Source organism: Setaria viridis, chromosome 1 (assembly GCF_005286985.2).
Source record: "Setaria viridis chromosome 1, Setaria_viridis_v4.0, whole genome shotgun sequence".
NCBI classification, from domain to species: domain Eukaryota; kingdom Viridiplantae; phylum Streptophyta; class Magnoliopsida; order Poales; family Poaceae; genus Setaria; species Setaria viridis.
This window is the reverse complement of record NC_048263.2, coordinates 347,615-360,171: the sequence shown is the minus strand read 5'-3', so window position 1 is coordinate 360,171 and position 12,557 is coordinate 347,615. Positions and strand designations below refer to the sequence as shown.

At 44.4% G+C, this 12,557-nt stretch overlaps 3 protein-coding genes across 10 annotated transcripts; 2 read left to right on the top strand and 1 right to left on the bottom strand.

The window, feature by feature from the left end:
* Window positions 1-604: 604 nt before the first annotated feature.
* LOC117849641 (uncharacterized) lies at window positions 605-5,071 on the bottom strand. 7 transcript variants are annotated; one of them, XR_004639070.2, is made up of 9 exons: window positions 4,873-5,071; window positions 4,274-4,348; window positions 4,056-4,152; window positions 2,937-3,727; window positions 2,705-2,816; window positions 2,128-2,223; window positions 1,942-2,032; window positions 1,479-1,620; window positions 605-1,212 (listed from the first exon to the last, which is right to left on the bottom strand). XR_004639070.2 is itself a non-coding variant. In XM_034731266.2 (8 exons), exons 2-7 carry the CDS (start codon window positions 4,327-4,329, stop codon window positions 1,949-1,951), a joined length of 1,236 nt encoding a protein of 411 aa, XP_034587157.1. In that variant the 5' UTR covers window positions 4,330-4,348; window positions 4,873-5,070; the 3' UTR covers window positions 605-1,212; window positions 1,942-1,948. The 7 variants fall into 7 exon arrangements, 1 of the variants encoding a protein (XP_034587157.1); XR_004639072.2 differs by having other exon boundaries at window positions 1,497-1,620; XR_004639069.2 differs by having other exon boundaries at window positions 1,479-1,584; window positions 4,873-5,070.
* Window positions 5,072-5,283: 212 nt separating this feature from the next.
* Window positions 5,284-8,792, top strand: LOC117849663 (uncharacterized). 2 transcript variants are annotated; one of them, XM_034731306.2, is made up of 6 exons: window positions 5,284-5,848; window positions 5,935-5,986; window positions 6,332-6,483; window positions 6,558-6,671; window positions 7,199-7,321; window positions 7,591-7,731. In XM_034731306.2, the coding sequence occupies exons 1-5, from the start codon at window positions 5,489-5,491 to the stop codon at window positions 7,283-7,285; spliced, it is 765 nt and encodes a 254-aa protein (XP_034587197.1). In that variant the 5' UTR covers window positions 5,284-5,488; the 3' UTR covers window positions 7,286-7,321; window positions 7,591-7,731. The 2 variants fall into 2 exon arrangements, with proteins under 2 accessions (XP_034587197.1, XP_034587188.1); XM_034731297.2 differs by lacking the exon at window positions 7,199-7,321 and adding an exon at window positions 8,313-8,792 and having other exon boundaries at window positions 5,294-5,848; window positions 7,591-7,743.
* A 2,239-nt stretch (window positions 8,793-11,031) lies between these two features.
* Window positions 11,032-12,280, top strand: LOC117844102 (RING-H2 finger protein ATL79). The gene has a single exon (XM_034724879.2). It carries the CDS (start codon window positions 11,371-11,373, stop codon window positions 12,004-12,006), a length of 636 nt encoding a protein of 211 aa, XP_034580770.1. The 5' UTR covers window positions 11,032-11,370; the 3' UTR covers window positions 12,007-12,280.
* The last annotated feature ends 277 nt before the right edge of the window (window positions 12,281-12,557 follow it).

Here is a 12,557-nt window from a genome sequence, read left to right as displayed (position 1 = left end):
GAAACAATTAGTTTACATCCAACCATTATAGTATTATCATCCTATCACGCTCTTGACCGGTCATAAGCTAACGGGATTATCGTATGCCCATAATGCACTGTTACAAAAACTGGACTCAATTCAACCTGACCGTATACATTTCCTTCCATTTTTGATCTTCCAAGTAGCAATCGAGTACTAGACTAGATAGGAGCTGTTCATCCGGCACAAAAGGCGTTAACAGAGGGGGCGTTAGGTTCCAGCACCTGTCACATCGAATGTTTATATACTAATTAGGAGTATTAAATGTAGACTATTTACAAAACCTATTATACAGATGGAGGCTAAACAGCGAGATAAATCTATTAAGCCTAATTAGTCCATGATTTGACAATGTGCTGCTACAATAAACATTTGCTAATGATGGATTAATTAGGCTTAATAGATTCACCTCGTCTGTGTAATTAGTTTTATAATTAACTCATATTTAATCCTCCTAATTAGCCTCTGAATATTCGATGTGACACGGACTAAACTTTAGCTCGAGGAACCAAACTCCCCCAGAGTTCTGTACTGGGAGATGTGCAATTCAGTGGAAAAGGAATGGCTTGCTTGCCACCCAACATCCAACAAACATCTGCACGTAGCATTCACAAACAGTACTTTCAGGTACCAGGATGGTAGGCAGCATGACACAACAGATAACCGCCACCAAGTCACCTTGTACATATGTTAAGTTCCATGCAATCCAAGTGCAGTGCATAAGGAACACTCTCAATATGCCTGCCAGTTCACCCCAAGACAGAAAAAAAAAACCCATCAGGTCCCACGAACCGACAAGTTTCAGACAATTCCACTTGGATGTTCTTTGCTTCAGGAACCTCATACTGCAACAGAAAGCAGCTTACACCATTTACAGATTCCCACTCATGGCACTCATGCACAATGCAGTCCTCAAGTCGATATTCTAGTCAGCTGAGCTGACTGTGCAGCATCAGATCCATCACAAAAGGCTAACTGTTCGGGATCCAAGGGCAATAGTGTTTCGTAGGATATTGTATATGTACAAAGACTTGATTCCTCCGCTTCAACTCAAGTGACTCTGACGGTCTCTCGTAGGTTGGCCACAGAAGACAGCAACGCTAAGTGCTGTTTCATTTAACTACAGCTGCAGATGCAACCCCCGTCAACTGGTAGATCCAGTCGGCAAACAGTCAGGCTGCTTCAAAGGTCCTGCAAACAGCAGCACAATCAGTCTGGTCGCTTCAAAGATCCTGCAACCTAAGTTAACATATAGTAAGCAGCAAGCCTCACTTCCCATTTCACTCGACATATACTGCTGTCCTAGTTTGCACAGATTTTTCTGATTTTTATATATATATATTTAAAGATAGGGCATAGTGTCAAATATTAAATGAAAAAGTTGAAAAGATATCAATATCATTTACGTTCGTGTATTTCTTTAACAGATATGGGCGTAGGAAAAAAATATATCATACTTCTCTGCAGAGCCATACATGCTACGGCATTCATACATTGCCCAACCAATTGGAGAGCTCGAAAATGTATTAGATGTCCTTGTTTCTTCAAACTGGGAAGAGAACCCTGTATGCACAATACATATGATCGCCATCCCAATTTCTGTTAAGCCATTAGAAATATGCTCCAAATTATCCAGGTAATGCTGCATGAATATAATATCGTGCTAGGCCAAGTAGCTGGTATCAAGGAGTCCATAAAATGGCGGTGTGCAAACAAATAGTTCCTTAGCCACGATTTTTCATAAATTGAATCAATCATTTTGTTTAGCTTACTGTATCATCTGAATGATGGATATCAAGGGGTTGATAAAATGGTGGCGCACAAACTTACTATAGCCATGATTTTCCATAAACTGAATCACTCATCTTGTTAATCTTACCATAACATCTGAATAATAGATAAAAAGCTTTTCATACTTACCAGGAATCTAAAACCTGACAAGTATACTGTCAATTGTCTTGAGTTGCTCTATTTCTTCTGAACCAGCAATTCCAGAATCCACATAACACAACTGATAACATGACATGAACAATGGATCATGTATTATATTGCTGCATCACATGCCTGTAATCCTTCTTAATTTCATGTATTTTGGCCATGGTGTACCTGATACTGTGGCTTCCTGAGGGTGTGGACACCTCTTTTCACCAGAGATTGCCATCCTTTTTTACTTCTGAGAGTCCTTTCTAGATCCGCTGTTCTCTATGGCCATTAAAGAAAAATATTTGAATAATGTATTGACAGGGCAAACAGTAATTCAAAGTCTAGACTAGCAGTTTCAAAGTGGATTATGTTTATACAAAGTAAAGGAACCAAGGAAAATAAAATTTAATCCACAATATGCTGACATGGTACAAGGAATAATACAGGCAGGTGCATTTCTGTAGTCTAGTTGCTGCCTTTTCAATCTATATCACAATAATCCATTCACATGAAAAGCAAGAGGTTCTGAAGCTTCTTTGCAGTGTAAAAAGTAAATGCACACTAAGCATCCATTCACAATTTATGTAGGTGGTCCTTGAAGTGATTGTTCAGAAAATGTGAAACATGAAAATAGCAAATATCTTTGAAATCAACAAGCTAACAGCATACCTTCAAACAGACTGAAACTACATCATAGATAACTGAAACATTGAAGGGAAAATAGTTCACATTAACAAAAGGTATGGTGACAGTAACTTACATGACCAGGATCTAAAATCAAAAGGGTATATTGGTCCTGAGATCCACGACCCTTTTTCTTTTGAATCCCAACTATTGTCCTTGAATGGCCTTGATGTTGGAAATACAGTGGGCTGTGAATGACACCTCTTTAGTTAGTCAATACCAATCTTCAGAGTTATTTCTAGAAACTGCAAGCATTTCAGATTATGCCAAAGAACATTTCTCAAACATGGAGACATAGAAGCTCTTACCTTTTGTTGCTGACAGTGACACGGGGTGTGGTAAATCTATCAGAGCAGCCACTTGCAAAGTAGTTCCAAATCCAGTCAACAAGGACCTGCTGTCCTCTCATACTTTCAGCATCCTCTTGACAAAGTTCAGACGATGATTTTGGAGGATTATTCTTTATCAAGAACTTGTCCATAGGCCCTTGTACTTGACTCGCTGCATGTTTTCCATTCTTACTTTTGAGGCCAGATGATTCTGTGCTATCAAAATCTACGATCCTTGCATGGAGGCCAAAAGAGCGAAAGAGGGTAGCACATTCTGTAGTCCCTATCCATTTCTTGGCACCGTAAACTTTGTTATCAAAGTGGTTCGAACCAATGATATCAAAATTTTTATCCCAAGCAATCTCAAGCCATCTCTGGAGAGATGGGATGTCAGGAACAAATCCAGAACCACCAAATAACACCTCTCTAGCTTCTGGTCTTTGCTTCAACAGATGAGAGCTCAGCATCTGAATATTTCTCCACCCACAACCCCATCCCTTATCTTCTGATGGAAGACTCTGATGATGCTCAATATAGCCTGATATCATACATGTTGAAGAACCACCTTCTGACTCCAAGCAGCTCCTCAATAAGCTCATTATACCTCCTTCTACTTCTTGAACTTTACTTCGAATTTGTGCTCCGACCAAGCAAGAAATCTGTTCATCTAATAACTTTCCATAATGATGCAAGTATTCACTATGACTTGATGAGGCCCCTTGAGCATTAGAGTCACTGGTGAATGATCCCGCACAATGTTCAGGACCATCCTGCAAAAAAATACCAGCTGCATTGGTAACTTTTCAAAAAGAAGGAATGCAAAACATCAAGTCCCAAAAAGTGTTTCTGCCTTTCTGGGCCAGTGGAGCACACTAGGATGATAAGAACCTGCAACTCACATAGAACTTCTACTCTTGAAATGAACAGTGACCAGTGTCTACTGTCCTTAAGAAAGAGAAAATCGTGAGTGGAACATTGCCATGATATATTTACTAGATTCAGCAAGTGTTATGCAGAGAAAGCATTCTATTCTACTATTGAAAAGAACCACGATCTACAGCAGCTATTATTAAAATAGAAAAAAAGCGATTTCGCTACCATGATATCTGTATTTGATTCAGCAAGTGCCATCTGATGTGCCAATTCCATGTCCTTTTGAAGTTGATCATCATCCTCAAAGTGGATGTTGGCATGCCTACAAATGATGAGGGAAAACTTTGCGTAAGATACTGGTGAGTGGGATATAATACCATACTGGAGAGAAAAGAGTCAGGAGAGGTCAAATTGTAGAAGCACAGAGAAGAATCGGCCATTACTGCTCCAGCTCAGCTGTAAGAACTTGTATATTGCAGATGGGGCAGGATGAGATCATCTTGACAGGAATACTCCTACTGTAGGAAATAAAAGTGGTAAAGAACTCAGTGTTTGAGAAGTAAAATAAATAGAACAAAATAAGAAATTATGCGAGTCATCAGGATCAAAACAATGAGTGTGTCTTGAAAATCATATCTAGTGCGTGCATGCCAGAAAGCCTGTGACTGATGACCTCATAGACTGAGAAGTGAGCGCCAGATAAGATAGCTGCTCAAAAAATATAAACATAATTCTCACGAAGAGTTCGAATCTTCTGGTGCATACGGATTAAGGTAAGGAAATGTGGTGAAACTCACAAATGAGGCTGTTGCCTGTTTCAAACTGGCCTATGACGTATGCAGCATTGGATTATCCACTTAAACAAACAAAATGCACTGACTGTTGAGATGATTAGCATTTAGACAAGTAGTAGCAGTGATCCAAGTGCAGAGAAATCCTATTAAAAATCAATCGACCTAGCAAACTTTGTTTCGCAGATGCATGTTTGGTTGGAAAGGAACATCGGCGGCGAAAAAAGGGAAACAAAGCGAGAAGCGTATACCAATTCCAGTCCCTAGCAACTGGTTAGCAGGGACGGAGAACTTCTCCAACGCCGGCGGAGTTGGGAGGCCGAGGAAGACAGCGACGGCAACGCGTGCCCGGTGCGGCGCGCGGGAGGGGACGACGGACGGCGGGGCCGGCGGGCGGCGGCGCGAGAGGTTGGATGGATGGATTTGGGGGGAAATTGTGGTGCGAGACGACGTCACGAGCGAGACGACACACTTCGTCGGGACGGACAGTTGGGCCTTGTATGGGCTGTTCCATGGGCTTCCCAGCAAAAGCTGTGGCCCAACTATATACTACTATTGGACCTTGTTGACCCAAAAGCTGTGTGGTTGCTAGAACCCTTGGATCCTCCAGGTGGTCACCGCGCGACCGTCCGATCGTCTTTGCGGCCTTATCCCGCTCCTCTCGCTCCATCTCAACTTGCTTTCCTTCCCCATCGCCCGACAGGCCACGACGGAGCTGCGCGCGCCGCCGCCCTCTGCTCCCGCGACGGCGAGGACCTGTCCTGTCCAGCCCAGCCAAACACGGCATAAATAAACCCCATCCGCACACGTTGGATGTATGCGTCACTACAACGCCACCACCTGTAAATCAATCCTGTAACCGTCGCCATGTCGCATGCCGCCGCCGCCGCCGCCGCCATCCCGCTGCGTCGCCCGTTCCTCCTCTCCCTCAAGCCGGCCCACCTCCTGTCCTCCCTCGCGGCGCCCTCACCTGGCCTCCGCCACCCGCGCGCGCTCCGGCCCGCGGGCCCTCTGCCCACCGACGCCGCCGAGGACACCGACGATCCGGACGCCGGGGACGGCGCCGCAGTGCCCTTCCGGAGGAGCCGCAACGCGCTCAAGAGGGATGCCCGCCGCGCCGTGCGGTGGGGCATGGAGCTTGCCAAGTTCCCGCCTCCGCAGATCAAGCGCATCCTGAGGGCTGCCTCACTGGAAACCGAGGTGTTCGACGCGCTCATGATCGTCAAGGTAGGGTAGGCTGCATCCGTTTGTTCGTTCGTTTCGGTTGCGTTTGATCACGGAATTGCAATACTCATTTCTTGATTTGTTTGCAGAGATTTGGGCCGGATGTGCGGGAAGGAAAGAGGAGGCAGTACAATTACATCGGTCTGTCTGCTTCTCTGGTCCTTTCTTCTCTTTACGGCCATCCATTTTCGTGTTGCTCCATTGCTGTGTTATTCAGATGTGCTGTGGTTGTTTTCTGTTCATTTAAATCGCGTCAGGTCTCCAAACATTTGGTCGACTCTAAGTTTGAAAGTACTTGCTGATGGCTATATGGTTTTTGTATTTATAATTCTGAAATTGCTGTGTGAAATTTACCTAAGATGTGTCAATCAATGGACATTTGAAGTAACCCTTTTAGAAAAGAAACTGAATAAATAATTATTAAGGTTATATTGTCGTCACATATTAATAGCAATTTAATGTTATTATGTGATCAATTTCGACCAGGAAGTCTTCTGCGCAATGCACAACCGGAATTGATGGATACTCTAATACAGGCTTCCAAGGATGGAGGTGACAGCAAGTTAGATACCTTGCTGAGTGAAAACGCATTGTTGGTGGAAGAGGAGGAAGTGGAGGATCTACCTGATGAAGAAGAGGTAGCTTATTTGCTCAACATAACAAGGTTTTTAATCTAGCAAACAATAGACTAACTGTTTATCATTTCGAATAGGATGATGAAGAGTATATGAAAGTTGCAGATAGATGGTTTGATGGTCTCCTTTGCAAAGACATCTCAGTTACTAATGAAGTTTATGCTGTCCATAATGTTGAGTTTGATCGTCAGGTATCCTCTGTGCTGACATTTAATATATCATTCAACAATGTAACTAGAGTGTTTGCTTATGCAATGGAAATCTGTAGCGCACGACCTTTGCGAACTGTCTGGCTCCCAATGTTTAAACCTTGTTGTATTTCTATCTGAAAATATTTTGTGTTTTCCTGTTGTTCAACCAAAGTATGCATATTTTCTCTTTGCTTTGATTTATATGTCACTGATGTTATTGTCTCGTGTGTTGTCATTTGTTATAGAGCTACGCATGATTCCATGTAGCAACCATATTTATGGATTAGGACTGCAACAACCTTAGTTGCTGAGCAAGTGATGTTAGGTCTATATAATCAGTTAATGTATGTATCCTGATTGAGGCTAAGTATACTAATTATAAGAAGCTACTTTACTGAAACATGAATATTGTTATGTCAAACTACATTATGGATGACTGCTATTTTCCCAGGATTTTTAAGAACATAATTCTGATTCCCATGCGCCATGATCAAAGAAACAATAAGACTTTTGTTGATCCTGTTCAGATTATGCAACATGATTGCAATGCTCCCACATGGGAAGCATGGTTAGTAGCATTGCAATCTTACCATCATTATGCGCAGATGCAGTAATAGCAGTGTTTGCTTTTCAACGTTCTTTGTGATATGGTAAGTAAGACCGTACGCAAGCCTTCTTGATCCTTCTTACTGGCGCTTTTTTAGTATGTAAAGGTGAACACTTCTAGTCCTGGAGCCTAATACATCCAACATCTGATACTGGTGTTTACTTCAAAATCTATAACTTTCACATGAATACCAGTTGAAAGTATCTGGGATGCTCCTGCACCACCCAAACTTCCTAATTAATTCAACTAAGTCAACTGCATTATTACGGCTCAATATATGGTTCCTGTCAGCTCTTAACATTTCGCCAACAGGAACTGCGGAAGCTCGTGAGGAGAGTCCACATGGTTCAGGAAAGCACACAAATTAAAGATGGCGAGGAAGGATCCAGCGGGAAGCTTTCCAGAGCAAAGAAACCGCTTCTGAGGTTCCTTCGCTCCCTTGCAAAGGAGGCGTGTGCTGAATAGGTGAGCCGCATTTTATAGCTTCTTGTAGGATTATGTATGGCTATATATAATTGCAAAAATACAACTTTGGTAGAAATACTACCCAAATGTCTGCCATTGGCAAAACAACCTAGCAAATTTCTGAACTGACATCTGCACTTATACAGGGCATGCTGTCCCTGTGGCCACCAAACTAGCTAACTGTTATTAGTCCCAGCCTGGCCCAGAGGCCCAACAGGGAATAAAAAATATGCTGTCCCTGTGACCACCCAAGGCCCAAACTAGCTAACTGTTGATGAGTGCAGTGGTTTGTGCAGTACAGCATTAGTTATTAGTCCCAGCCTCTGGCCCAGAGGCCCAACGGGAGAAAAAAAAATGGTCATGACTGGCTGCTCAACTGGGGCAATCCAGGCATGTTGGACCTTATGTTACTGCTATGGTTTTCAATTGTGCCTAAAGGTTATCTTTGGAAATTATACTAAATCCCTGCATTCAAAGCCTACAGTGCTAAAAAAAGACTAGCTTACCTTCTCATTGTGTAAACTTAAAAAAATTAGTTAGAAAATTAATACATTTCTTGTTATATTCAGGCAAAAAGACTTACTAATACTTGGAAGGATGGACAGTGGAGTGCAAGTTTGTATCTCACTACCCACTCACGTCCATAGTTTGTATCATTCGTTTCACCAAGGTTGTGTAAGGAGGCTCACCGGCAATGGGGGTTTTTTTTACTCCAATTATATTGACAGCGGCAGCCTGGTATGCTGTGGTCAGTGAGCTAAATTACCATGGATGGAGTTTTGGGTGCACTCATTTCAACGAGGATACGCAGCTTAATTGGGGAATCATATCATGCGGAGACGTGCTTAATTGTTGCTTAATTGTCTCCCAGATATCGATCTGCCATCTACCTGCTGTACGAAAATGGATTATCGATGCCGTAGTATTTTTTGGACAAAAGAAAAGCAGTTATTATTTCTGAAATCGAGTTGCTTTGCTGTGCTGGCGATTCTGTATTTTATCAATCATTTATAAATTTTTTTTAGATAAAGGAAATGTTTCAGTGGCTATTGTTGACCGTAGTTATCCTAGTCTGTTTGTTGGTTGCAACTGACTGATCTTGATCCCTGAACACATTGTGGTCTGTGGTCTGATCTAGAGGTAGACGATTGGTTGGGATGATGATACCACATTGTGGTCTGTGTTGGACGAGTGATTGATTAGTTGGCGGCGCCGCGCGCCGCCATCCGATCATTCATCCCGTTCATACATGTGTCACCCTCGATCGAGAGAATGAGGATGAGATTGGTGTTGGTGTTGGCTTCCCTGATGCATACGGCACCCCCTACCAGCAAACCAATTCCCTTGTAGCTGCTACAGTGCAGACCAACCAATTCGATCTATCATTAAAAAGAATGTTGTGGTCTCTCTTGAAACCATGCAACAATGTATTGATAATATAATCTAAAAATTATCTCTTGGCACTGCACACTTTGTTGAAACGAAAAGAATGTTGTGGCCTCTCTTGAAACAATGTAAAAATGTATTGAATTGACGTTTTGTACGTACACCATGCTGATGATATAATCTAAAAATTATCACTTTGTTCAAATCAAAAGACCACACACACACACCATGCTTACGAGATCAATGCTTGAAAAGGAACAGAAAATGCTGTCTTGAGCAGGCGAGTGCGAGTCTGTGGGCGGGGATCCAACACCAGCAGCTCTAGCATGGATGCCTTGGACGTACGGCTTGGCACGCCACCGGTCCTCTGCCCGCGCGTGATGAGGAAGGAGACAACGCCAGGAACCGGCACGCCACCCGGCCACCACTGAGGCCTAAGCTATTCACCTGTTGATACTGCTAGTAGTTGACTGGTCTAGGAAGGCTCCTCCGGAGACTGTTTTTGAGGTGTTTGGGAGGCATGGGCTAAACTTTAACCCCTGTCACATCGGATGTTTGACACTAATTAGGAGTATTAAACATAGATTAATTACAAAACTAATTACACAACCTCTAGGCTAAATCGCGAGATGAATCTATTAAGCCTAATTAGTCCATAATTTGACAATGTGGTGCTACAGTAACCATTTGCTAATGATGGATTAATTAGGCTTAATAGATTCGCCTCGCGATTTAGCCTAGGGTTTCTGCTATTAGTTTTATAATTAGCTCATGTTTATTTCTCCTAATTAGCATCCAAACATTCGATGTGACAGAGCTAAACTTTAACCCTTGCTATCCAAACACCCCCTTTGTCGGGAGAGAGCAAGGCTCTTGTTTCGATCAGAGAATCGGGATTCTGCTGCCTCTGCGGCTGTCTGAGATTACAAGCCAGAGCACGGCGGGCGAGCGTTGGTGAAGAGGCGGCCGACATGGCCATCGTGTTGCTAATCGGTTTCTGCGAAGATGTGTCTCGCTGCTGCGTAGCTGGCTTATGGTTGTGCCGGTGGATGCGATAGCGTTACATTAATGAACCAAACAAAGATAGTAATTATGCATCCCACCTCAGTAATTATGCCCAACTAAAAAACTACCTCAGTTGAAGGTATGTTTGGTTCCAGCGGCTTATTTTTAGCACATGTCACATCGAATATTTAGATACTAATTAGGAGTATTAAACATAGACTGTTTACAAAACCCATTATACAAATGGAGGCTAAACGGTGAGACGAATCTATTAAGTCTAAGACCCCGTTTGGTTCGGGTTGCTAAATTTTAGCACCCGTCACATCGAATGTTTATATACTAATTAGTAGTATTAAACGTAGACTATTTACAAAACCCATTGCATGGATGGAGGCTAAAATGCGAGACAAATCTATTAAGCCTAATTAATCCATGATTTGACAATGTACTGCTACAGTAACCATTTGCTAATGATGGATTAATTAGACTTAATAGATTCGTCTCGCTCTTAGCCTCCATCTGTGTAATTAGTTTTATAATTAACTCATGTTTAGTCCTCCTAATTAGCATCCGAACATCAGATATGACATTGCTAAAGTTTAGCACCTAGTATCAAACGTCCCCTAATTAGTCCATGATTTGACAATGTGCTGCTACAGTAAACATTTGCTAATGATGGATTAATTAGGTTTAATAGATTCGTCTCGCCGTTTAGCCTCCATTTGTGCAATTAGTTTTATAATTAATTTATATTTAGTCCTTCTAATTAGCAGTCAAATATTTGATGTGACACGGACTAAACTGGTTTAGCTCGAGGAAACAAACGCCACGTACATCTCAATGGTAGATAAGAGCGATGGATACATGCCCTGGTCCCGGGCGCTGTGTGTGCAGTGAGCCAGTGAGAGATGGAGTGAGACGACGTGTTGTCGGCCTCAGGACTGTACGCCTGCATACGCGGCATCGTTTGCCTGGAAAATGAAAAGCAATCCATCAAGCTAGTTATTAAGAGAGGGATGGATCGGGAATGAAAACGACTCGCCCACCGGACCCGATTTAAGCCGCACACCAAATTTTGCAGTTGGCCTCTAGCCAATTCCTTTCCTGTTGCCGGATTCCCTTGAGTTCACCAGTCACCTGCTGCTGCTCCTGCTGCTGCTGCTGCTGGTGGTATGCTAGCTTAGTAGCACTGCACCATCATATCGGAAACCTCCTCTGGTCCTCTCCCACAGGGCCATGGCGATGGCGCCGCAGGGGCAGGAGCAGGAACATGAGCATCCGCACGGCGGCCAGCGCCCGGTGCCCACCGGCAACAGGAGCAGGCCCGGCGGCGGCGCGGCCGCTGCCGGCAGCAGCACCATCGCCACCAACCGCTGGGGCCCCTACTCGGGCGCCGGCGACTTCGCCAGCAACATGGCCGTCATCCTCGCCGCCCTGCTCGCCGCGCTCGCGCTCGCCCTCGCGCTTAACGCCGCCGTGCGCTACCTGCTCCGCCGCAGCCGCAGAGCCCGCCGGCGCGCCGACGCCAGCACCACCGATGGAACGGAGGCGGCGGACACCGCCGACCCGGAGAAGGCGGCCCCTCCGCCGCCGCCCCCGGCCCTGGTGTACTCGGCGGCCGGGACGAAGCTGGCGGGCGCCGCGGCGGAGTGCGCCATCTGCCTCGCCGAGTTCGTCGACGGGGACGCCGTGCGCGTCATGCCGGCCTGCGGCCACGGCTTCCACGCCCGCTGCATCGAGCGCTGGCTCGCCGGGGGTCGACGCTCCTCCTGCCCGACGTGCCGCGCGCCGCTGCTGGCCGCCGCCGCCTCCGAGACCGCCGGAGCCGCGGCCAACCAGCCTACCGCCGCCGCCGCATCATCATCTTCTTGATACATGGTTCAGCTCGGCAGCCCTGCTCCTGGCAGGTGTTCGTTGCCTTTCCTCTTGTTTCTTTTTCTCTTTTCTCTCTGTGTAAATATTGATCTCAGTCAGCAGAGGAGAGGGGAGATTGAAGTGGATGGATGATTTGTTTGATGCCTTTGTCAAGAACTTCTAGTGTGGATTGATGTTCTTTCAGTTCATCTCCATCTCGGTAGCTATTTCATTCCCTTCTCTGTAAGGGTAATCATTTGATGAGAGCAGAGCTTCTTTCTAGTTTGGATAAGCTGCTGCTGCTGGGTGTCCAAAGGAATTGCCTGTTTGCCTGTCAGCCTGTGTGCAGAGATCACAACAAGAGGCGCAACCAAACCTTGATCGTGTAGCGACTTTAATTTTGCTGGGAAACCTTGAAATCGTTCAAGCTGAAATAGCGATTGAAATAGCGATCGATTGTTTTGATTTTTCTAAATTCATAGATATTAATATTCACCTAGACCTATACTATATCTAGATAGTAAAGATTATGTACCACTATATCTATATCTGGATACCACTATATCTAT